Raw genomic sequence first — 25367 nt, 5'->3', positions numbered from 1 at the left:
ACTGGCTTTATTGGTGACTTGCATCCAGTGGTCTGAAAACTTGGGGCAATCTGCAGGCAACTGATCTGAGAAGTGCAAGACTTGGATTAGTTGGAGCTCAGTTTATTTGGATTTCTCTTGCTATTGCACAAACATGTAGGCCCAAATGCTTTTGCCAGTGTATGTCAGCACCATCCCTCTGCCATAAAGAAAGCTCTGCCAGTTTGCATCAGCTGGAGGTCTTCGGTCTTTTGCTTACGTGCTCATTTTGAAAACAGATTTTGTTGTTAAGGATTCATTCTGCATTACCAAGGAAGCCTCTCTCCCAGCTCTAGGTATCTGTTGCTTGCTGCAGCTGAGTAGACAGTTTGTGCAGTGCCTTTTATCAAGTCCTTGCCAGATAGTTTGGAAAATATGATCTCTTCTCCTGTGCTTGTGCATGCTTGTGCTTTTCTGCTGCAGAAGCAGTTTCCTTTCCAGTGCAAGCTTGCTTTGGAGCCATTAGCATTGACAAACCCGGAACTATTGACAGACCCCAAACAATCACAGCTGCCAGCTATTTGGGAGGGGCAGGGTTCTCCCCCAGTAAAATTGATGACAATAATAATTTCCTCTTAAAATAAGTGCTTCCTTGCAGTTGCCACGTAGCTTCCCATAACAGGAGCTGACAGCATTGTGCCCAAGCTGAGCTGTCTTGAAGGGCAGACTACTGTGATACACAGGCTGTGCACCCCTGCTCTGGTGGGACTTCTTCCTGGGGCTGGCATTCGTCTCTTCTGCTGCTTCTCCATTCCAGTTGCCATCTTCCTGCATACAGCATTAGCTGCCCTGTGTGCAGAGAGGCTCCTCTGAGCTTTTTTTTTGGGCCTCACTTTGGAGCGATAATGGCTGTCTTCCCCTTGACAAAGCCAGGAGTCTTCAAGCTTTTTGGATACATAAAGATACTTTTGTGAGCCCTTTCAAAACAGCTCCTGTCTTTTGCCCAGCTTCACGAGGCAAGCATGGATGGATATGGGCAAGCTGATATTAGATGCCTTTCCCTGGGACAAGGAGCAACTTGAAGTGAGGGATGCAGGAACTGTCACATGGCGCTTGGGAGTTCCTTCTTATCCATTTAGTCTCCCCTGACCCCAGCTGGAGTAACAGCCCGGCAGTGTAAAGCAGAGATTAATGGTTGCTAAAACTGCTTGTGTTGCACAACACGGTGCTGCATCAGAGCCTGGAGCCAGCTGCAGATGAGCTAATAAGTTTATATTGGGCAGAAGCTGTATTTTACTTCTTGAAAGCTGTGTGGTCAGCTGAGCAGCACGGCTCAATGCGGGGCTGCGCTCGTGCAGTGGAACTCACCTCCAAGCCCATCCACAGAACGTGCTGCATGGCTTTGGGTGATGCTTAAACATGCCACACAGATGCCACCTGGTGAAGGAAGGTGGTGCCTCTGTTACTGGTTGTGCACCTCTTATACCCAATGTGGGAGATGTCTGAAGTGTCTTCAGCTGCCCAGTGTCCATCTAATCCACCTAGTCACAGCAAAGACCATTCAATTTATTTTAAACAGACATTCAAATTTCAAATTTGTTCAGCAGCTTTCCAAACCTTGGTGAGCAGAGACTCACGACAAGCAATATGCTATAAAAAGGCCTTTTTTCAGACTTTTCCTACAGTGTCTGCTGGGGGAAGACAACCCCTTGGCAGCAGCTGCCTATATCTTATCCATCCTGGCTGGAGTCCTTTGTCCTGCTTCTTGGCCTTGCGGTAGACAAGCATCCCTAAGAGATGGAGCCTGTCTCCTCGGGGCCAATGGTTCTCCTCTTGTCCTGTAATGACCCTCCTGTGTGGGATGGGAGTATCTTATCTGCAGCCATTGTTTTGTCTTCCTGTCTCTTTCCCAATGGCTTTGTTGATTTTACATAATATATAGATAGCAGTGCACAGTATCAGTAATGATGCTGGCTCGACATGCTGGACCAGCAGCACTCCTCCAGGGCTTGGCTGAGTCACTTGGCCTTGGCCCTGGTCTGGGAAACCCGGATGGTGGCTCAGGTGGTCTCTTGCTGTTTGCACAGCCCTTGGTGCAACGGGGGCTCAGATCTCCTTTAACTGTGCTGGGCTGCCCCGTTAATGCTTCTCTCCTTCCCCTGTTCTTTAAATCCATCCTTTGTCCTTGTGTGTATCACCCCTGGAGCAAAAGCTTCTTCTCTTACAAGGCTTGTAAGCCTCCCCTCTCACTGGTAAATGAAGCAAACTCTTGGGATTTTAGGTTTATGGATGTACTCCTTAAGTTCCCCAGGGAGTGTCCCTTTTCCATTCTGTGTGAGGGTAAGAGGTGGCGGTGGGGCAGAGGAAGAAGGATGCTCCTTCTAGATGCAGCTTCTGATTCCCTCTCATTTCTGCCTCTTTGGATATCATAGGAAGAAAGTCAGCATTGATCCCATGCCAAATATTTCAGACTTAGTATGACACGGTGTTTGTTGGCTGTTTAGACCCACAATTATACGTTTTTCATGGTGCTCCTCTGAGCACGTGGGCCTGGCAGCACCTCTGAGCCAAGACAGCTCCCGCCTACGGCCCCCCCTCCTTGAACACCCCTGGGGTCGTGTATTGGCTTGGGAATATCCTCTCCTGACTCATGGCCAGGACAGAGGAAGGCTTGCTGGGGAGCATCACTGGACTGGACTCCTTGCCCTGCGCCCTGAGCTAATTGCAGAGGTGAGGCGCCCTGCCCTCCTGGCAGCACACTTTGGTGCTTGTGAAGAGCTGTTCTGGTGGGAAGGAGACAATGTGCTGCTTTTGGCTGCTAGCCCTGCTGTTTCCTTGGGATTATCTCTTGATTGCCTGTCTTGGTCTCTGTATTTGGCTGCCCAAAAGTGAGTGCTAGCAGAGTAAGCTGGACTGAGTTAAGTGGGAAGTTGGGGTGAAGGTGAGGTGGCCAAACCCTACCCCTCAGGCCAGTGTGTAAACCACACCATCTATGCAGCTGATGTACCAATGGTGTGCCCTTTTCCCTGAACTGGGGCTCTCAGGGGGCTGGGCAAATGCTGAGGTCTGCCAGGCTGGTTTCAAAGTGGTGGATACATGTGCCTGATGAAGACAGGCTGGTGGGATGTCAGGATAGGGAGAGAGGTTTGGGATAGCAGAGGGAAAGATGCAAACCAGAGATGCTCCCCCCATCTACTCATTGTCCTAGGAGGCTGCTGGTGGAGGCACAGGGTCTCCAGCTGAGATAGGGCTTTTAGTCCTTGCTGAAGATGTGAGGCTGTCCCTGTGATGAGAACATCTTCTCGGGGTGGGATCCACCACTGACATGCAGGCATGGACCTCTGGAAACCATGCTGGAAGATGGTGGCACTTGTAAAGGACTGGCCCTCGCAGTGACTGTGCTTTGGGGCTTATGCTGATGCTGGTTTACATCCCAGCAGTATTGGAGAGAAATGCTGGAGCTGTATTTCCTCACTAGCAGGACTAGAGTATTTTTGGTCTTTTTTTTTTTTTTTTTCCCTCTTGACCATGTGTGAGCCTTCAACTGATTTTGCAACTAGTCCTACATAGCAGAATGATTGTGTAATTAACGGGAACTGGTGCAGCCCTATCTCTCTGGGACTCCAGCCCTCCTTCCCACAGTGATGGAGGCAGACTCGCTCTCTCTCCCAGCATCACACCTTCTCTACTTTCCCTGCTGCTGGGAAGAGCTTTGGAAAACTCCAGTGCCACTCAGGGTGGCTGGTGCACCAGGTCCTGTAGTGGGGTGGTGTTTTGCTGCAGAGATTTATGGTGGTTCTCCTATCTTAAACTGTGCCAAAAAATAACAGATGAATTAATTCTTTGTTTTTCTTCCTGTGTCCACTGTACTCCTACCCGCTTCCTGGTGGGAGCAGAGGGTTTGTTTCTGTGAAAGGATCCGAGCAGCTGTGGGACTGATGCTGACCTTACTGTTCCTAGATACAGGGTATGATTCACACTGATGCACGTGGCAGTGAGAGGCAGGAGAGGAGAGGGGACCCAAGGCACCTCTGCACTCTAAAAGCTATGGTGTGGGATTTCTCCTGCACTGCTCTTTCTCTGTGGGCACATCTTTTGTGGTTTTGAATAGTGTGTTTAAATGCTCCCTGCCCCACCGAGATGGGGATAGTGACTCTGTCCATGTGTCACTTACTGCACAGTTCCCTCCCTTCTTGCAAGCTGGGGGTCCTGCTCTGCTCTCCTCTCCCTGTGGTCCTGCCAGACCCTGCTGATGTTGGAGGAAGAATGAGTTTTCTTGTCATATTTAATATCTTTCTCACAGATGAAAGCCAGGGAGAAGGGCAGGAAGCCTTCCCCAGAGGTCGAATGACCCAGCCACCTTGAAAGATTTTTCCAGGTGGAGTTCAGTACCAGGAATTTCTCTCCCTGGGAGCAACACAGAGCTCAGCCTGCTGCCTGTTGCAGTTAAGGGACACCCTTCCTCACTGCTTCACTTCTGGTGTTTCCAGATTATCTTAGCACCTTAGACCAGTAACAGCTAATGTCATGACCTCTCTCCGGTCCTGCATTTCATCATCCAAGCATGGTTTTTGTCAGCCCTGTTCATGGAAAGCCCCATCTCTGAGAGGCAATCAGTCCTGGAACTGGGGTGGAAGTCTGCCAAGTGCTTTCAAGACCAGGAGCTCATGCTGGCATCCTCTGGGAGTCAAACCCAGTGTGAAGCCAAGGCTCTCTTGCTGGGGGAATTAACAGCTTTTCCCTTTGCCCGTTTACACAGAGAATCTCACCTCTGATAGGTAGCAGCGTCCCTTTGCCTCCAGTAGGCTCCTGCCTTCTCCTGGTGACAGTGGCTGCATTCTTCCTTGCCCCTCCTCAGCTCCCTGCAGATCATCTGGCATCTCTGCCTGAACGAAGAGTGCTTGCAGTGATTTCACCCAACCCCAGTTGCTGCTGGCCCATGGCTGTGAGCTACATCTCTGCCTGCCAGGGCTCCTTCGAGTTGCATCCTTGCCTGGCTCAGACCATGGGAGTCAGTGGCAGGTTTGGGCCGATTCTCTCCAAAAAGAAAACCCTGTAGGTGCTCACTTCATTTTAACTCTGGCCAACTGTGGTGAGGTCAATAGGAATGTTCACATGCTTAAACCTAATTACTCCTGCAAGCACTTGCAGGGCTGGGACAAGCTCTTTTTTAGCAACAGAGATCTTTTGTGGTGGATCTGTTGCATCTTCTCACTGAATTTAGAAAGAAAAATATGCAGTGTGATATCATCTAAGCAGCCCACAGAGTGAGGGTGGCATCAATGTCTGTGCTTTGTGGTTTTTGTTGTTCATAATCACTTAGGGGATGCTTAGTAAATACCTGCAGGGAAAAAACCCAAGCTGTTTTGAAATGAAGAGACAGTGGAAAGGAGGGCAGGCACTTCCTTTTTTTTTAATTGAGATTTCTTGGTGTATTTCATGGGCAACTTCCCCATTTCAGCTTACCAGGCATCAAGAAACATTTCTGCAGAAGTGATTGAAAGGAAATGGGTAGATGAGATAAGAGGGACTAAAAGCAGAAGGAAGGTGAGGGTCTCAGCAGAATGGTTGCATCCTAATTGCTCCCATTTTGGAGAGAGCCAGAGGAATATTCCCACTTACCTTGGGGAACATGGGCAGGCTGTGCCATGAGCACCAGAATGTGTAAGTATATGGCAGGGCTGGAACTTGTTAGGTACAAGTCCAGGCACCTGTTGGTTTGGCATGGTGAAGGATCTCTTCTCACCCCAAAAGCATGTGGACCAGGAGATGCAGGTTAGGGAAAAAGACTCTTTTGTTTTTTCTTCCCAAGACTATTCCCATGAGGAGGTAGCACGAAGAACAACCATCTGAATGCGTGGCAGATGGGCATTTTGGTTTAGCAGGTGGCAATCTTAGTCCTTCATCAAACACACACTTCTTTAGTCCCCTGAAATATCAGTGTTTCATGGAGGCAAGCCAGATTTAGCCAGATTTTTTTCCTCTTGCCCAATTTGATGGCTAGGAAAACAGACACGGGCGAGTTGGTGACTTGGGCAGGTGAGGGGGAATGTTTGAGAGCAGAAGCAGGGTGTAGGCTGCTTGCCTGCCTGAGGCTGCAGCTCTGTGGCTTCCCCCAAAATCCAGCTGCTATCTCCACCCCAGGAGAACATTATTTTCTGGTGTGCCATTTCCCAGTGCAGAGCCCCTTTCATGTTAATCTGACTCTTGGCTCACCTTCGGACGTGTGGGGACTGTTTGGAGGTGAGACCTTCATGCAAGACTTCTGCTGTGAATGGAGCGGGAGTGATTAACAACCCGTCGAGTGCAAGTTGCCAACCTGGATTTCTGCTCCCTGCTTGCTTTGTGTAATCAGAAAAACAGTGTTAAAGGTGGGAAAGAACAGAAAAAAGAAAGGCGGGGGGGGGGGGGGGGGGGGTGAAGGAGGAGGGGGCTGGCGAAGATGGAGAGAGAGAAGAGAGTTAAAGCCAGGAGAGAATCCCCCTCGCAGGGGAGTGGGGAGCGCCGGGCTTTGTGCTGCGGGGCCCGCCGGCGGCTGCGCTCCCAGAGATTCTCCCGTGACACTTCCACGAGGCAGAGGGGGAGGAGGAGGAGGAGGTAGAGGTGGAGGAGACAAGCCGGGGGTGTGGAGCAGGGGGGGCTAGCAGAAACAAAAGGAAACCAGCTGCAGAACTTCCTGAAGGCGGAGAGGGGGCCGCGGGAGCGCGCAGTGCCGGGCGGCTGCCTGCGGCGCTGGGGAGGGGGCGGCAGCGGGACCCTGCCCGCCGCGGCTCGGCCACCATGACCAGCGCGATCCTGAGGAGGAACTCCAGCAAGCAGGGCCTGCAGAACCTCATCAGGTGAGCGCCCACCTGCCCGCGGGGATCCGCTCCCGGCTCCGGCTGGATGTGCCCGCGCCGAGGGGCGCGGTGGGGGACGCCGGGGGGGCAGAGGGAGCGTGTGTTTCAGACCGACCGTCTTCGTGTCCCTTTAAATCGGCTGGATTTCGTCCTTACCTTGGTTTTCCAGCAGACCCGATGCATTGGAAGGAAGGATAATAGATAACCCTCCCTCTCCTCCCCAAAAGCTGTATGAGAAAAGCAGATTTGAACTTACTGATGGCTTTTCCAGGCGCTCACAACTGAAATAACTGAGCACAACTGCACTGTGACACTCACCTGAGCCGCTGGTTTCCCCTCTCCCTGCAAGGAGAGGCTCAGTACGTGGCTTTTTGTGTCTCCTGAGTGCTGAACGCTTCTGCCTAGAAAAAGGATTTTTATTTTTTCCCCGCAGGAACTGTACGTTGTGCACACTGTGATGTGCGTTTTCAGTTCAGAGATCAGTAAAGGGCTGGATCCTCCCAGGGCTGCAAGCTGACACTGCTCTTTTTTTTCGATTTAATTGATCACAATAGTGCTTTGAACCTTTCTCTCAGAGTATAATTGCCAGGGCAGGGAGGTGGATGGCTCAGTTGGGTTTATTCCCGTTTGTCAGCCAGCGCTGAGCCGGGGAGGATGGCTACATTGTCTGCTGGCTTTGGGATTCCCTGCCATGCGGTCACTGTGCTCTTCCTGAGGGCTGAAGTTGCTGCTTCCCTCCATGAGTCCCTGGGATCCATCTCTGGATGATGGTGGTGTGCCATGCTGATGGCTCTGACTGGGCTGAAGAGAGGCACTTCTCACCTCTTCATATTTAATTGAGCAGCTGGATGGGTGAGAGGTGGAATTAGGGAGTGCTGGACTCACATTTTGCATCTTGGGTGCCTCTTGGCCCCCTTGCGCTCGCTGTGTCTGCTGGTCTCCAGCTGAGAGGTGGAGGATGTCATGGTGGGGTTTATTTCACCATGCATTTTCCAGTCAATTTAGGGTCTCCTTGGTTGATAATGCAGCCTCTAAACCTCATCTCTCAAATAAGTTCCTTGCCTTGGAAGGGAAATGGGTGCCTGCAGCCCATCCAGTCCCTGCCACTCTCTCCCCTTCTGGGCCCAGGGAAGTCGGCAGAAAAGCTCTGACTGGTTGCACAGGCCCCTGGGGTGGGAAGTGGGCAGGAGAAGCTGACTCCTCTCTGTTCATCTTTTGTTTGGCCTGTTGGACCCATTCCCTGGTCTCAGCCCAGGGGGACTGGGATCTCAGTTACACATCCCTGTTTCAGAACAGGGCTTTGTCAGGGACTCACAAGGGGTAGGGAAACCTCTGTGGGTGTGCAGAAGGCAGGGACAAGCTCTGATTTGGGGCCAGCTGGTACTGAGGAGGGCCAGGCAAATGAACTGGGGTGGGAATTGCCTGCTTACAGCTGGGTGGCAATTTATTTTGCAGGGTGACAGATGGGGGGAGCAAGGGGAAGCGCATGTGCTTCATACACAGTAAAGGGGTATCCAAAGAACTGTCCTCAGTACAGCCTAAACCAGGGTGTTTTCCTGTTCTGAATGGCATCTCCATGTTCCTCCTGCTGTCCCAGAGAGTCTGAAGGGGCTTTTTTACAAGGTAACATTTTTCCTCAGTGGGGTTATTACACTTTACCTGATTGAGGTTTAGCTTTGTGGCTGTATTTTCCGGAACTGCTTACAGATGAGGAATGGAGTGGGGTGTGAGGGTTTTCCATGGTTTACACACAAAAAGCCTCACTCATGCTCACAGGATTCAACAGCAGAACAGGCAGGATATGTTCCGTACACACCATAGCCTATTTTGCAGTTGTAGTTCTCTCCTGGAGCAGTTTCTCCCAGAGATCCTGAGATCGGCCACGGGGCTGGCTCTGCAAGCCCTGCCACCTCATCTGGAGGAAGGAGCTTCCTTAGTGAATGGCTTGAGGCTCCTGGCTTGAAGATATGTTGCTGTCAAGATTGCTGTGCTCTGCTTTTTTCTGTCCCAAGGTGACGGCAACAGAGTGGTTACGCTGTGTAGATCCTGGGCTCTTCTGGTGTGTCCAGGTGTTTTGGAGACCTGGAGCACACAAGTGAAAACAGCTGCTCAGAGCCATATTCATGAGCTCTGGGGATATCAGTGTGGTGTCAGGATTTACCTGGCTGCTCCTGCTGCAGGGCATCAGCAGGGACAACCAGGGAATTACCTTCTCTGAGCATTGCTCAGCTGTGGGAGCTGCTTGCCAGCTGTCCAACAGCTGGGTTAAGGGTTCCTGAGCTGAAACCAGTGTAAGTCCTGTGGATTTTGGGTTCAAGAGCTGACTCCCATTGCTTTAAGCATCCTGCCTTGTGCTTGATACAAAACCTCATCATTTCAGACAAAGGGGCCCATGGGTGAAGCATCACCCAAACGTCAGTTCCAGGAGTCAGATTTACATGAAATGGCTTTTCCACTGACTGCTGACAGGCTTAGTGCACACCGTGCTCTGGAGTGGTTTGGTGTGCTTGGGAGCACTAGGACATGTTGGAGACACCCGGAGGCCCAAGCACTGAGCCAGCACTCTGGGAACCATCTTTCACCCCTGCCCAGACAGGAGGTGAACTGGAAAAATTAGCCCTCCTTCTTCCTCAGTGGCTTTGCAGAAGGTGCAGGCAGGGACGTTCCTTTTACATCTGAAAAGCTGGAGGCTGGAAAGAGCCCAGGGTTAGGCCTTGCAACTGCAGAGCACGAGTGGCTGAGTAATTACCTGGGAAAGGTATGAGAAGAATGGACAATTTCAGGGCTATCTACCTTCCCTGCTTTGCCCCGTGTGCCCAGGCACTCCCCTTGTCCAGCATAGTTTCTCTATCAGGATATCACTGGGGAAATATTTCTCCCTTTGTAGCACGTTTACAGTGATGATCCCTCACGCACCCACAAGACTTTGTATTTTTTTAAAGTCCTCTCCAAACATGAGCTGCTTTATCTTGTTATCACGATCTCTTTCTCCTTATCCTTCTAATGAATTCCTATAAATAAGATAGGGATCCAGCACCTGTCATGTCGATTCATTCAGTTCATTATCTGCTCCTGCTGGAATTTTACTCTCCCTCTGTTTATCGAGCCTCAAGTGTTTCACAAAAGAATATGGCTGTTTAATTAACCTACAAATCAGCCTCTCTGTGAAGCAGCTGTGCCGCTCCTTGGAACTGGATTATTGGGCCTCTTGGTTGACACTGCTCCCACGGAGTGCTGTGGTGGCTTGCTGCAGTTGTGTCCCCATCGCTGGGCTGTGGGTGCCTGGCTGGGGCGTGCAGCTGTGGGGGGAAGCGTGCATGCAGATGGATGTGAGCTGGAAGCACTACCTCTCTTGTCTCAGCTGGTTGGGTTTTTATCCAGCATGTGGGTGAATCTGGGGTGCTGTTAGGAAGCGAGCTGTGATTTGTTCTTGGGGAAAAACGATAGTGTTCTTACACACTCCAACACCCTGTGCCTCCCAGCACAGCAGGGACCTGGTCCAGAACAGGGGCTCCAGAGCATGGCTGCTGCACAAGCAACAAATAAACCAGTGTCTCTAATTATGTCTTTGCAGTGCCATAGAGCCTGAAGTGCAAATAATGCTGTGGGAAAAGGGGGCTGAATCTTGAGGATGGAAAAGCTCAGGGGAAGAAAACAAGTCAGAAAATTTGATCATGGGATAGAGCTAGGGATTTTTGCTTTGTTATCTTCTGTGGAGTCATTAGGACTGGATTTTTGCTTTGTTATCTTCTGTGGAGTCATTAACGTGGGAAGCCAAAATGTGAGATATGAAACGAATCTTGCATTTGTGTTTTAGCCTGCTATATGTGATGAGATGCTTGCCACCTCCAGCTGATGCCAGCATTCATGTCCTGGCACCCATGAAGCAGCTGCAGGGCCTCTTCTTTCTCCTTAAAACATGTTCAAGCAATGCTCTTGGTGATGCTTAAGAGTTCCTCAGCACTAGGGGTAGCTTTAAAATTCCCTGGACTCCTTGAATTTTGGTGTGTGTCAAGAGTGTAATATTTAGTTTGATCAGGATATGGGGACTGTGCCCAGCTCTGCAGGATGCCTTCCTTTCTGCCTCCACTCGATGTTTCCCAAAGCTTGCCAGGATGTGTCTCAGCAGGGAAGATGCTACTCCAGTGTTTCTGTCTTGACCTCCTGAGCGCTGAGCTGGGAACAAGGAGCTTGAAGCACTTGGGAGGGCTGGATGGCATTTAGAAGGGGAAGAACATTTTCTGTGGGGTGGTGGAGTGTTTGGTTGATGCCAGGACGTGGTCTGGGCACAGTTTGTTGCCTGGGAGATAGCTACTGCCTCCAGGGGCTATTGCAGCACCACTTTGCTTCAACTCCCTGGCTCTTGGATAGGTGTAGGAATTCTTGCTGTGAAGATGTGGGGCAGCTCTTTAGGGGGAAGATGGAGAAACTGAAACATGTAGGAGTGAGCCAGTAGCAGAGCTCCTGCGTGGGAGGAGGAGGGAAGGATACCTGCATGGGGACAATGGCCTTCATCAGTGTGATTCATGCTTTGCAATGCTGCCTCAATGTGTCATGAGTAGCCTATGGTGCTCTTCTTCTTGAATCTTCCCTCTTTTGATGTTTTTATTAGCAGCCTTCATTTTCTTTATCCCTCTGTGTCCCATCATCGTGGCCAGGGCAGAACTGATGGACACCTTTGCAGACCCCACAAATGGAGGGCGGATGGGAAGGGAGACATACATGAGCAGAAGCTGCTGGCAGGGAGGAGCGTCCAGGAGAGCCCTTTGGGCCAGTCTGATGGCATGCCTGGGGGATTTCCACATCCCAGGGTGGCTTCTGTGGTGCCAGCTGCTTGCAGAATGATGCCACCGTATTTTGCAAGCCAGGAGGAACCTGGGGATTTGCAGCCCAGCTGGGCTGATGGGCTAAGCCAGGGTGTGGTGTCCCTCCCTGGGTGCCTTGTGGGGTGCCCACTCTCAGCTTTCAGTCCAAGGATAGCAGCTCATCCTATCTCTCCAGCTGAAGCATCTCATCTGTCCCCTCTGAGTACTCTGTGGATCCATTCCCAGATTTTTCCAGCCCTGGGGTTTGTTTTGTCAGAACTCCACCTACCAGTGACCTTTCCCAGAAACCAGCGCATGGGTTTTGTTTGCCTTTAGCCTGGTCTGACTCAGAATTTTACCTGCTCTCAAGCAATTGGATGTTCAGGGCCTGAACTTTGAGCCCATGGAAATTTTGGGAAGCTGTAGTGGGCCTTTGAGGGCTGCAGCCACAGGTTATCGGCATCCTCTGATGGTGTGGAGAAGGACCACCATGTGTATCTGAGCATGGTTCTGCTAGAAGGGGCACTGGATGGAGAAGCTGAGGCCTGAGACTTTGCAGCTGGGATGGTGTCTAAAAACTAATTTTCAGCTTCCAGATTAATTTTTCTCCTTCTCCTTCCATTTCTAACTCTTTTGATGGAGCATCAAACAGGCATGAAAGAGTAGCAGCACCATCCCTCAGCTCCGTGGAGGGCAAAGGGCAACTGGGGCAGCCAAGTGCCTCTGTTGCACAGCAAGAAGCTTGGGTGCCAGGCCCTCAAACACAGGGTTGTGGGATCAGTATCTTGGGGCAAAGACTCTTTTTCCTGATGAAGACGCTGTGCCTTAGCGCAGCAGGGACCGAGGGCTCGCTGCTGACTCTGATTCCTGCTGCAGCACAGCTCGTCAGCGGTGGCCATAAACGCAGAGAGCCTCAGCGCTCCCAGGGAGTGGAGCAGCGCGTTCTCACGGCCTCCCCGCTGCCTCCTCGGACAGCAAACCCCCTGCTGCTGCTGGGGGGACCGCCTCGCCCCAGGGGCTGCCAAGTGAAGGCCAAGCCAGCTGTGCTGTAAGAAGCACCACGCTGATACAAATCTTGCTCTTAATCCCAGCTTGAAGCAGGGGTAAGGTGATTGCTCACCTTTCTAGGCTCAGACTTCTTTTCCAGCACGGGTGTGTCAAGAAGGATGCTGGCTGACTGTAGCCAAGGCAGAGAGGCTGTGGAGGCTTGCTTGCCGCTGAAAGAAGAGAAAAATAAAACACAAAAGCTGGGTAAGGCAATCTGCGTCTCTTTGACAAGTCTATTTTCTTCTCTGACATGCTTCACCCTTGCAAAAACAGAGCCCAGACTTCCTGCCCTTGAGAAAAAACCCTCCAATTCCTTGAACCTTAGGGTTGAGATGGAGACACCGTGAGAAAGAGCCATGGTTTGAGGCTGTACACAGCACTGATTTCTCACACCTACCGAATGCAGTGGAGTGCTGGGAGGGCTCGGGCTCCAGCCCTTTCCTCCCCCCTGCCAAATTCCTGACCGGTGATGTTAATACCTTATTGTACCAGCCTATCTGTGTGCTAAGGACCCATGGTCCTGAGGGTGCAATTCATCATCTTGGAAGGAGTTCGTTTGGATTCTGTCTGCTTAGATTAAAATCAATAATAAAAAGAAACAGTTGTTCCCACTGGTTGCCTCATGCCTCTCTGAGTGGTTGTGCATCACGTATGGTGTCCGGAAGCATGGGGCATTCCATGTACCTTATTGGAGCCACTGCCCTGGGAGTGACAGGAGGGGACACACGCAGCTCATGATGAAGGACCAGCCCTGCCTGCATCCCTCCTCCAGGCTCTGCTCCTGCCATTTGCCACCAGCTTTCTCAAGTGTGTCTTGTTTTGCTTGTGGAAGCAGTAAATTACCATCTTGGGGCTTTCTCTGCCTGTCATGCCACAGTGACAGGTCAATCGTTGCAGGGGATTTAATGAAGGCTAAACTAGACAGAGTCTTACATGTGGCACTTGTGGTGCATGGCTGCACATCTGCACATCCTTCTCTGGGCAGAAACGGGACGTGCTTTTGCGGAGGAAATCCAAGATCTGTTGAAAAAAAGAAGAGTTGCTTTTATTTCTAAAAGGGAGATAGGTCTCTGCCATGCTGAATGTGGCTTTCCGTCTGTTTCTGCTTGATGAAAGTTTGGGCTGTATCATACTCTGTTCAGATGCCTTGGTGTGTCCTTACCACCCCATACGTGCTGCCTTTCCACACCCCCAGTTCCAGTGGGAGGTGGGGATGGGCTCTACGGCCACTCCTGGGTGTGAAGCAGCTCTACCCTGCTGTTCCCATCCTGAAGGTGACCCATGATTTATGGGAGAAACGGGGAGATGTGGCTGAAACTGCACAGCTACGTGTGGGGTGGGGAAGCTTGGTATGAGAAAAAGGCTGAGGGTGAAGCACACAGATGCATTTTTTCCTCTCCCCCTGCCCCCCTTCTTGTTCAAACTCTGTAGCCTGGACTCTGAACAGAGCAATGCAGCTGAGGAATTACATGAATGTATGGGAGGGAGAGGCTTGTGGAGTATCTCTGGCTGCCTTTGACTGACATGCTGCTGTTTCAGAGCTAGAATAACTCTCCTGAGGCAAGGCTGAAATAAACTTCCGGCTGTGACATAATAATTCTTGATTTTATGTCTTTTCCCAGTCTCCCTGTATCATACTGCTATCCACACGCTCTTCCTTATTCAGTGGGATGATGACCCTGCTGTAATCTTTGCTATCCAGCCACGTTACTCCTAAGCCATGGAAGCCCATGACTTCGGTGGTGGCCTGACACCAGTGGTCCTGAATGGCATGAGTGGAGGCATTATCTGCGTATTTCAGCGTACTCGACTCAGTCACACAGAGCCATTATATGCATTAAATTAATACGTGATTAATTTTTTGGCAGAAGGTCAAGTGGGTGAGGGAGTTGTAGCCTTCTGAGGGTGTCGTCTTCCCCTCCGTGTGGCAGGGTGAGCTGCATGTCTCCTGCCAGCAGTCAGGGCCCTTTATAAATGTGTGATAAATGCAATATGAAATAAAGCCTGGCAGCTCTGCTCGGCAGCAGATGAACTTGTTGACAGTCCTAGGCCGTATACTGCACTGATGGTGTATCTGGCGCTGTGACAGGGCAATGCAGGCTGCAGTGGGTTCCATGGAACGGGAAGGTCCCTTGCATTGGGTTCTGGCATTTCCCTTTCCCCAGACCTCAAGAGAGCAGCAATGGGATGGCTGCCAGTGGAGGCAGGGCTGCCCTTCCCAGTTCTTCTCTAATTCATGCAGCCCCATGGCTTCCAGGGGGTATTTCCAGCTGTGGTGAACGCTGGGTTTTTCACAGGTGGTGTGGCAATGTGTCTCCTGGGGTTTCACATGGCTCCTCCTAAATCCTGTTCCCAAAACCTCTTGTATCCTGGCTTTGCGGGGGCAACCTACCCAAAAGAGGCAGCAACCAAAGCCACCACACTCCTGGCCTGATACCCCGGTGAGCTCAGGAGCCAGGAACGTCCAGTGTGCTGGTAGAGGGTTCCTGAGTTTTTCTGGTGCAGGTCTGTGAAGCCCAAAGCCTCTGGGAGGCATTTGATTTTCCTTTCTGGAATTAGCTTTAGTGCTGAAGGTTGGGTTTGGGCCAGCAAAGCTTCCTTTGAGCCATCAACCATGCAAAAGACTCCTCAAGTCTGCAGAGTTTCCCTTAAACACAGTTCATCTGGTGCCAGAAATTTCCCTTGCCTGAATATTAAAATCTCCTCAAGTGCCGGTGAGGAATTGCCCAAAGGAAACGTGACCTTCCCAGCCATGCTGGCTTGTCTGGAGCGGGTGTTTGTGGCCATGTGGAGCAGGGCAGGCAGAGTGTGGGTGCCTGTGTTGCTGTTCTGCAGGAAGAGGTGTTTTGTAGTGCACACAGAAATAAAACCCCTCCCTTGGCTGGGGGTCCGGAGGGAGGTGAGGTCAAGAGCTGGATCTGAAACAGGCAGCTGGCCCCAGTCAGAGCAGAAGTCCAAGCATCCCAAATGCTTGGCAGGCAGTGTCTGTGGGCACAGCTGAACCAAGGTGCTTTCAGCTCATCATTACACCTGCAGGATGTCCTCAGGAAGAGAGAAGCCCCTTCCACAAAGTGTTTTTGGCTCAACCAGGACCTCCAAAAGGTGTTGGCAGAGATGTAGGGACCGTGTAAGAGAAATGACCCAGCCCTGTGATGAGCTCCTGCTGGAGCAAGTCTTGCCACAGCTCTGGGCTGCTGGGGCCACTGAGGTCTCTCTACCTTTTCTCCTCCCTTCTCCAGTCCCACTAAAGTTTGTGTAAGGGAGTGAATTTCCTTTCACATTGCATAAAAATCCCTCTGTAGAGGGATTTTATAAAGCCACATGTCTGGATGCAGGAGCGTAGCACGCTGTAGCTCATCTTGCAGCTCCTCAAGCTTCGAGTCTTGCTTTCCATTTCCCTGTCCTGTGATGGGTGAAATGAAGTTGAGAACTCTTGGTCCCACAGGCAGCTATGAGTCTGCTTCTTCCCCAAATATCCCCAGCCTGGGACCAGCCTGGGACAATGCTGGCTGGAGGTGAGGATACGTGGGATCAGCCTGATCCTGAAGCACTGGGTAATTATTTCTAGAATTGGGAAAGATGGTTGTGAAATAGCACTGTGGGCTGAGCATGTGGAGTTACTGAATGTGGTTGTGAACAATTAGAGCAAATGGGAGACCATGGCCCCGTTTTAGTAAATGGAACCATTTGGAAATTAAATCTTTCCACCTTTTTGCTTCGAAAGGCAATTTAACAGCTGACCCCCTGCTCACACTTGTGCTTGTCCAAATTGAAATGGCACATTTTGTCTGGGGTCCAACAAACCCCTGTAGCTGACCCAAACACAAGGACTTTGGCAAGGCTTAGTTTCTCATTTGCTTGTGTTTTTTTGCTTCATTTTGTTTTGTTTGTTTTTCACGAAAGACAAATATTTGTGCCGCTAGGTCAGTCAAAAAGTAATCGTCCTTTTTTCTCTGCTTGTCATAGTGATTATTGAACCCCAGCGCATCCCTTATTAAACCTCGCTCCCCTACCAGCCTGTTTGAGCATGACAGAGAGCTCAGAATCTGAAAATAAACTGGGTTTAGCTGTTTGCTGGAGGGTGCTGGTATTTTTGAATCTGTGGGGGCTTTATCTGCAGCCCTTATTGCTGAGCGGAGGCATGGTGTTCCCAGCATTGCAGCCCCCCCAGGATGCTCAGAGTGTTTGAGCCACATCCCAGCACAGCAGCGGGTGACCTGGAAGCTGGAATTGCTCTGTGACAAAGCTGGATTGCTCTGTGGCAAAAGGAGCTGGGAAAGTTATTTCTCTGCTTTTGCAGAAAAATCCTTCTCCCCAAAACGGTCGCCCCCGGCTCTGTCCTCAGCCTGTTCGGAGGATGCAGGGACAGAATAGCGAGCCGGTGAGGTCATGGGGAGAGAGTTAGTCACATCCAACTGGGAAAGGGAGAGGGCTGCCAACCAGTGTTGCTCTCACAGTGTGGAAAGCTCATGTGGTTCAGAAGGGACCCCCCCCTCCAGGCTCACTAGAGCGCCCTGGCCAAGCTGGGGCTGTTGGTGCAGCACCGCCTCTGCAGCAGCTTCCCAAGGAACTGGAGGAGGGGGTGAAAGATTCTAATCGAAATCTAAGTTGTTCTGGCTTAAATGTGGACTTTGATTCTTGTAACTGGGGTGATATGGGCAAGAGGGGGTTAAGAGCCTTTCTGAATTGGAGACTATCTGGGGCTGTCGCACAAGGGAGGGAGATCATGGCAGAGTTTAATGAATGACTTCATTTATATATTAAAAAAAAAAAACAACAACATGGTGGCTTCCTGCCAGGTCCACAGACAAGGGTTTCTATGGGAACCTGAGGAAAAATAATAAATAGGAGTGTGGGATGAGTAGGGAAGGGAGGAGGGGAGCCCAGGCTGTGGTCTGGGTCTGCTTTGTTCCTCATGGAGACCAAGGTGGCCAGGGGCGATGAGGGCGTAAAAAGGGGAAGAGCTGAATTTGGTGCTTGCAAGAAGACCCTACCCAAAATAAGGCAGGCAATAACTACAGAGCAGTGGAGCATTCTCTTGGGCTAGTCCTGGGGTCTGCTTTGTTCCCTGCTCCCCTGTGGGCACAGTAGGGATGGGTGACCTTCCCTCTTTGGTCTCACAACCTGGCTTTGCTGCCTTGGGGCAGGTGGGAGTTTGGGAGGGCAGTGATTTGGGCTCATCCCCAGCTTCCTGACAGGGTGATGGTGGGACCACTGTGCAAAGGGATGCTACTGGGGCTAAGCTCAGCAGTCCTGTTGGCACTGCAGAGTAAAATAGGCTCTGAGTGAACCTTCCCTGGAAAGGCTACATTTTTCATCAATTAATCCCAATGGGCTTTTTCCCCCCCATTGCTGGGAGAGGGGCATATCTGTCCTGAACCTCAAAAGAAAAGAGCTTTATGATGAGACTCATGGTGAAGTGAGGCCCTCTCACGTGGTTCACAGTCCAGACTGTGGGCAAAGCCGAGCAGGCTGGCAGAGTGGCACTCCTGGGGCCAGCTGAAACTTGCCCCTTGTTCACTCAAAATGAGCTGAAATAAGTCTCAGCTAAGGCATTTCTGTTTGGGTTTTTTCCCCATTTCCCTTTCCACAGGCTCTTTGTTCCAGTCTGAGTGATGTTGCACTGTATCTCCCATTGGGCAGGTTCATCCTAAGAGGACTGCAGTTCTCAGGGCATGCCTGGTGGGGGGAAATGCAGGTTGGGCTGGATCCTGCTGCTGGTGGGAGAGCAACTCCCCAGCTCCCATGTGTGCACTTTTCTGAAAGACATTTCTGTAAATAGGCTTGAAAAGGCCTGGGGAAGCAGCCTTTGAGGTCTGTTTTGGACCTGGCTGAGCCAGGGGCGAGTGGAGTGAGGAAGCATCTGCCCCAGCATCAGCCCTGGGTACCGCAAGTCAGACCTGCCCAGCTCCAGCTGCCATCACAGGCCCTTTGGGTGAGTGGTGGCCACCCCATGGTGTGCCCCCTTCTGCCTCAATCTGAGCTGGTGCCACCAGTGCCACAGGAGCTGATCCCACGTGGGGAGCGACTGGACTGGTGTTATCACCAGAGAAGGAATGCGGCATCCGCCTTATCACTTCCTTGGGGATGCAAGAGGCTGTTCTGCTGACAGAGGCATGATTATCCAGCAGTTGAGATGTCTGGGAGAAGCCAGGGCAGGTTTTTCTTCTCTGCAGGGATGGAAGGAAGCCAGGCAGGGCAGAGCAGGACATAGGTGCTGCCCTCTGCCACTGTTTCCTTGGCTCCTGGTCAGGCAGGAGCAGCTCAACTGCCCGAGGAAGCTCACCCCCAGGGTACAGATCCTGCCTTCCTTGGGCCAGAGCTTGAGATGTGGGTGTTAGGTACCTTGCAGCACTGCAAGACCCTTTACAAACCCTTCAGAAATCTTGTAGCATTGCAGGACCATTTACAAACCCTTCCTGGGTTGCAAAGTCATTTTTGCAGGGAATGCTGCTTTCCACTGGGCTTCAGCCCACAGGAAGGTGGCTGGTCTGGGAGGAAGGGGGTATGTACCACGTCTTCCTTCTAGAGACTTGGAGGCTCTCCTGCAGTCCTCTCCCAGTCCCTATGTCCCACCTTATCCTTGCCCATTGGTCAGTCCCACTGCGGAGCTGTGTGGATGGAGGTGAGGATGCCGCTTTGAGGATCACTGCTCACGGTGGGAGCACTCCTCTACAGAAGGTTCCTGCTTGCTGGGGGGAGCCCGGACACCTCAGAGGATTGTTACCAGCTTTCACAGGACTGCCTGATGGCATTAAAGATGGGTTTTCCCTCTGGCTTGGCAGGCTGACAGCGCAGTGGAGCGTGGAAGATGAGGAGGAGGCGGCAAGAGAGCGGCGGCGGCGGGAGCGGGAGAAGCAGCTGCGGTCCCAGGCAGAAGAGGGCTTGAACGGCACCGTCTCCTGCTTGGAGAGCGCGGCTCTGGCACAGGAGAACCAGTAAGAAATAGCCGTGGATAAGTCCTTCAGCAACACACTTTCAGCAAATTTGCAGCACTTGGCATTTGCAGCAAACCCCTCCTGCAGCCACTGAGTGTGTGTCGCTGTTGTTTGGGGTGGTTTGGGGAAGATGGGGAAGTTCTCTAATAGGTTTGGGCTGGGGGATGTAGCGCACACTAGCAAATAGTGTGCTTTCTTGTTGGGGCAGAAAACCCCAGAAGTCCTGCTTTGATCTTTCTCTTGGCTGGAGGCTGGGGGTTTTACTGCCCTGAGAGTTTACACTGGGACAGCTTGGGACAGGCTGGGCTCTGGCAGAGAGTCCCCACTGCCAGTGGGTTCAGTGCCTGGTAAAATTTCAACTTGGGAGTCATCCTACATGAAAATAATGGAGTTTCCTGATACATGCAAAGACAGATGTGCCTGAGGATGTGATGCAAAACCCCAGGCAGATCACGGTGCAAGCAATCACCTGTCCTGGCTGGGCTTCCCACTTCTCCCTCAGAGGATGCTGCCCTGGCACTGGGAAGCATGAAGCAGCCCCTGAGCTGGTGCAGTTCACAGCTCCAGGGGTTAAAATTGTGCTTTAATGGGGCAGGTCCTAAATGGAAATAGCTCAGGAGGCATTTATGGAGATGCTGAGCTATGTGCTGTCAAAGAGGAAACATCTGGAGAAGGGATAGGATGACATCCCCAGGATCCCACGCCACATCCTATTGCAGCCTCCCCATGTCCATGGTTCAGCAGCCCAGATGCTGTGCAGCACTGGGGCTTGCACAAAAACTAGTCTGCACTCTGAATTGCCAAATCCTTGTCTCAAAGACCTCAGTCTTACCACTATTTATGTGTTCAACTTATTTCTGAATCTACTGAGCACTATAGAAAAGTGGTGGCAGGATTTGGGATTATAGTCAGAGAGAAGCAACATCTTCATTTTACTGGAAAAATAGCAAAAGTTATTTATGAAAACCTATTCTTTTTCCATTAAAAGATCTTTTTTTTTTTCAAGATACAGCCAAAATTATTCAGGACTTTTTTTTTATTATAAAAGCATTGCAAAACACGTTCACAATCTTTTGTGGAAATACACACGGTGATATTCCACAGACAAAACCTCTGCAGTCTGCTCTAAAAGCAAACAGAAGGTCTGGAAAGTAATAATGGCCATTAGCTTTTCCAACCCCCCCTTCACGTGGGGGCTAGGAAATAATTTGGAAAGGTCTTTAAAACAGCAGATGAGATCTCTGGTCTCTGCTTTGCTGGGAGGTGCATTGAGTAGCCTCAGGCCCAGAGCAGTGTGCAGCAGCCCCAGTAACCCAGCTTGCAGACTTCAGTCCTCCTGGCATGGGCACAGCCACCCTGCTGACCCCACAGGACTATCAGCATTGCCTAAATTGGAGTACTTATGACAAGAACAACTCCTAAAATTAAGGGTTTTGGTCCCTGCTCCATGCTGCCTAAGCTTGCTGGGCCAGCTCAACCAGAAGGATATTTCTTCCTCTCTGGCCATTCCCTGGTTTAGTTTAGAGCTGCTGACAGCCACCTGGGCTTGCTCATGCAGCCAGGGTCAGCCCTGGCTATTAATCTCCTGAAAAGCTTCATTCTCTCTTGTGTAAATACCGCCTCCTCCTTCCCCTCTCTCTTCTCCTGCTGGGACTGATCTATCCATGTCACTCCCCTTAATTCAAACCCACCCTTGCATTTCCTTGCTCCAAATGGACAGAGTGAACCTCCTGTTATCCCTTGCCCCCACTAAAGAAAGCCAGAAATAGCCTGGAGAACAGAGGGTTTGCAGGAAAGACAGGAGTGTGCTTGGAGCCAGAGGGATGGACAACATCAGCTGACGTGATGATGATGAGGCTGTGCTAGCTTCATGCTTCTCCTGGGGTTGTGTTTGCAGAGGGACACAGGGAAGCAACCAGTTTTCCAACAGCATTCAGCTGGTCTCCCTTGCTCCCTGGGAGCTTTCCTGTTAGCCTGAGCACACATTTGTGACCAGAGCCACAGATACTGAAATGATTTGGCCTTGGCCGTCTTCAACAGTGCAGCTCACCCAAAGAATAATAAATGGAATAACTGGAAGGAGAGAAGGACTGTGTCAGGCTGTGGCTCTTTCAGGCCAGGTTTAGGCCTTTTTGCATGCCTCTCATGCCAATTTTCCTTCTTGCTGTGTTTCAGCTATGACTTCAAGCCATCTGGGACTTCGGAGCTGGAGGAAGATGAGGGGTTCAGTGACTGGTCCCAGAAGCTCGAGCAGCGCAAGCAGAGGTGGGTAGGACACAGATGAACCAAGGGGAGGGGGGGTACCCACATCCCCAGCAAAGGGACCGTCCCTGAGGAGGGGTGACCAAATCGGGTCAAGTCTAGCACGTGTAAGAATGAGGCCAGAGGCTGGAGCATCAGCAGGGCAGAGCAGGCCCCGCACCCGTGGGACAGATGCTCTCTGCCTGCCATTTGGGCTAGCAGGGAGGAATGGCCCAGGGATGGCCCCAAGCTTTGGGGATGTTTGGATTGAGCTTTGTGCTCCAAGCAATGGCAGCCTGCCAGGATGCCTGGGTTTGGAGGAGTGACAACAGCAGATTTAAGCCACCTGAGCTGCTGCAGGGGCTGAAATGGTCTCTAACATAATCCAGGCCAGCCTAAAAAGCTGTTCTAAGTTATTGCTGCTTCCTGGCTCATGTCAGCATAGTGGGTGTTATGGCCCCAGCCCACCTTGTGCCTGACTCCTCTTTGAGCAGGGAAGAACAGGCAGCAAAGAGCCCTGAGAGGTGCTTGTGTGCCAACTGTTTAGTCCCCATCTCCCGTCACTCCTCCCTTGCTGAGCTAAACCAAACTCCTGCCTTAACCACTTCCCTTGGACACCATCTACCTGCACATGAACTCTGTGACTCAGCTGTCTTGGCAGCTTGATTTTGGAGGGAATTTTTGCTGTAGCCTCTTCTTTACCCTGAAGAATTCTTTGCACAGAGAGGTGGTGGATGTCCCTTCCCTGGAAACATTCAAGGTCAAGTTGGACAGGGCTCTGAGAAACCTGATCTAATTGAAAAAGTCCCTGCTTATTTCAGAGGGATTGGACTAGATGACCTTTAAAGGTCCTTTCCAACCCAAACTATTCTATGACTGAAAAAAATGCTTAAGATTATTATTTACTGCTAAATAAATAAAAAGAGCTCAAAGTTTTGTTACTTTTCTCCAAACATTGTGGCTAAACCACACTGCAAGCTGTACCTTTGCAGCCCTGACCCCTTAAGCACTGCCTAAGCATCTCCAAGGAGCAGCATAACATGATTATAACATCTGTGGGAGCAATTAGAAATCATCTGTTTTTCAGTTTGCTGCCTCTTATTCCAGCCCCCTTTACAAAGAGCTTTTCTGGAAAGAAAGGCTACTGCTATTCCCTCCTTGGCCTTCAAAAGAGAATTAGTTGGAATTAACATTATCCTCTCCAGGTATTTCTCCCTGGGTTTTTATGTGATGCTTGTCTTTATCCTGTAGCTGGAGAGGAAGGTGCTGAACAGGGGAGGTGTTCGTGGCAGGTGAAGCCCATCAGTGAGAGGTGGTGCTTTAAAAGCAGGAGCTGTAGCTAAAAGGTTATTTGGCTAGAGACTGGTTGGGAGAGGGAGCTGGAGGGGCTTAGACTGTGGGCTTGCTGGGGGCAGGCTTTTTGCAAAGGCTGGGCTTGCTTCCTAGCAGGAAGTTGTGCCCTATAAAGTCCTTTCAGCAGCTTCGCCCTTGGGGACCTGTCTCATCCAAAGGAGGAGCTTGGAGTGTGGTGTGAGCACAGGTGGGTTGTGTGTCTGCCTGCAATGCCCTGTGCTGTGGTCAGGATTTCCCAACTCCACTCTCTCCTTAACTGAAGATGGAGCAAAGCCTGGGGTTTAAGTGGTGGCTGTGAAAGGGTGAATGGAGACAGCTGCTCTCTGTTGGATGGACCTAAACCAGATCCTGCATCCCCTGAGGGCCTTGGTGCTAAGGCACGTTTTCTTTTTGGTTCTGGCTCTCCTCTTTGAGGTGGGAGATCCATGCCGTCAGCTGTGTGCAAGAAGGTGAAGCTGTGCCAGCCTAGCTCTGTCCCATACAAAATTGCTGTGCTGCGAAAGGCATCCTATAGGCTGCAATGTGTTTGCTGGCCTTAATTTTTAACATGAGCTTGCACTTGAGCTGGAGGTACTTCTGGCATCCTGGTGGAGAGCTGCTGGCTTTCTGGGCCTTCAGAGCCTGTTTGCTCTTGTGAGAGGATGATGAGAAACAAGTCAAGCGAGCCAGCATATGCATCATCTTTTTCCCCATGTGGCCAATATGGAGGGCTGGATGGTGGCTGACCTGTGAGCTGCCTTCCCAGCAGCAGAGAGGTGGGTGGAAAGGTCTTGTTGGAACTTGTTTTTGTGTTTTGGTGCTGGCTGCTGAGGGAGGAGCAATGAGTCAGCCAGCCTTGCCCTTTGGCAGCTGCCTGCTAGCCAGCTCTCTAGCCCTGCTCTCTCAAGCCAGGCAATTTTCTAAGAACTGGGTGGGAGGAGAGAGCTGTCTTTTGGCTGGGGAAAGTAAGATGGCAATAGCAGCTTGGTGTGTGGCTGTGAGCCAGTGAGAGTTCTTGGGTTCTGTACTCCCAGTGTCCCAGTGCCCAAAGGCATGGGCTGCTCTGCTTTTGCAAAGCTGATTGCATAAGCATACTCCTGGGTCTCCTCTTGCAGCCTCGGAGACCTGGAGCAATTCTCTTGCACCAAACCCATTGTGGTTTTTTAAACCCTTAAGCCAAGGGGTGACCCCATCTGCTTTGGAGCTCCTTTGTTTTGCTGGCTTATGAGATAAGTGATGTGAGTAGAAGTGTAATTTTTTCCAGTGGGCAAAACTGAGGCTTGGGATATGGTGTCAATACAGGGTTGCTTGTGAAGCACCGTGCTTCGTGCATGAAAAGATTCCAGGGGAGTGGCTCTGCAGCCTTGCCCTAGAGTTTTGTTTCAGCCTGAGAAGCATGTTCATGTGTTGTTGGTTGGATCCTCCTCCAGCAAGAGACTCTGTTAACAAGGAGGATGAGTTTAGGCAGAGAAGGGCTGTGTTTGGTTCCCCACGTTGAATTGATGCTGGGAACTGTGGGGGCAGCATCAGATTTGTGCTTGTGCACAGGACTGCAGGATGTGCTGGTTCACCTGGGATTTTACCTGTAACCAGGCAGGGAATTGAGCCAGCACCACACCATGGTAGCAGTGCCCTCTCTGCCAGGGGTTTGAGCAGAGGGCTCTTCTCTGCTTTCCTGTGGGTCTTGCCCATCATGATGCTGGTAATGTGCAGATACCTTCAGCTCTGCCACAGCTCTTAGTTGAGCTGGGTCTTGGACATTTGAAGTGGGGGAGTGAGGTGTGACTGCTGTTACAACTGGGTGCCTAGAACTGGCTATGAGCCCTGGTGTGGAATACCCAGCAAGCTGTAGGCTCAGGGAGTGATAAAATTTGATTTCTAGAGGTCTGAGGTACCTCATGATGTCTGTAGGCTCATAAATGTGTTTTTCTTCTTTGATCTCTCCCCCCACCTCTAGGTCTCCAAGACAGTCATACGGAGAAGAGGACAGTGGTGTGAGGGAAGCTGAAGTCAAACTGGAGCAGATCCAGCTGGATCAAGAAAGCCCGGAGGAGAACATGGTTATTAGAGAGGAGGAGAGGCTGTGCCAGGAGGAAGAAGAGGCCCAAGAGCAGGAGGAAGGGGAACAAGCTGAGCAAGAGGTGGGATCAGGAGGAGCTGACCTTCTTTCCAGAGGATAGGTGGGAGAGCTGATGCTGGAGGCTGCT

General features: G+C 51.1%; 1 protein-coding gene across 3 annotated transcripts in view; it reads left to right on the top strand.

Moving 5' to 3' along the window:
• LSP1 (lymphocyte specific protein 1) overlaps window positions 1-25367 on the top strand; it is a 48515-nt gene that overhangs the window by 5152 nt on the left and 17996 nt on the right. For 2 of the 3 annotated variants that reach the window (XM_069016957.1, XM_069016958.1), the window contains exons 2-4: window positions 19435-19587; window positions 21763-21852; window positions 25118-25301. In XM_069016957.1, coding sequence (XP_068873058.1) covers window positions 19435-19587; window positions 21763-21852; window positions 25118-25301 — 427 coding nt within the window. Of the gene's footprint in view, window positions 1-6587; window positions 6798-19434; window positions 19588-21762; window positions 21853-25117; window positions 25302-25367 lie in introns of those variants that run through there. The other variant, XM_069016959.1, reaches the window with a different exon arrangement.

The sequence above is a fragment of the Aphelocoma coerulescens genome, chromosome 5 (genome assembly GCF_041296385.1).
Source record: "Aphelocoma coerulescens isolate FSJ_1873_10779 chromosome 5, UR_Acoe_1.0, whole genome shotgun sequence".
NCBI lineage: Eukaryota > Metazoa > Chordata > Aves > Passeriformes > Corvidae > Aphelocoma > Aphelocoma coerulescens.
The sequence above is the reverse complement of the archived record's forward strand: the minus strand, read 5'-3'. Positions and strand labels throughout refer to the sequence as shown.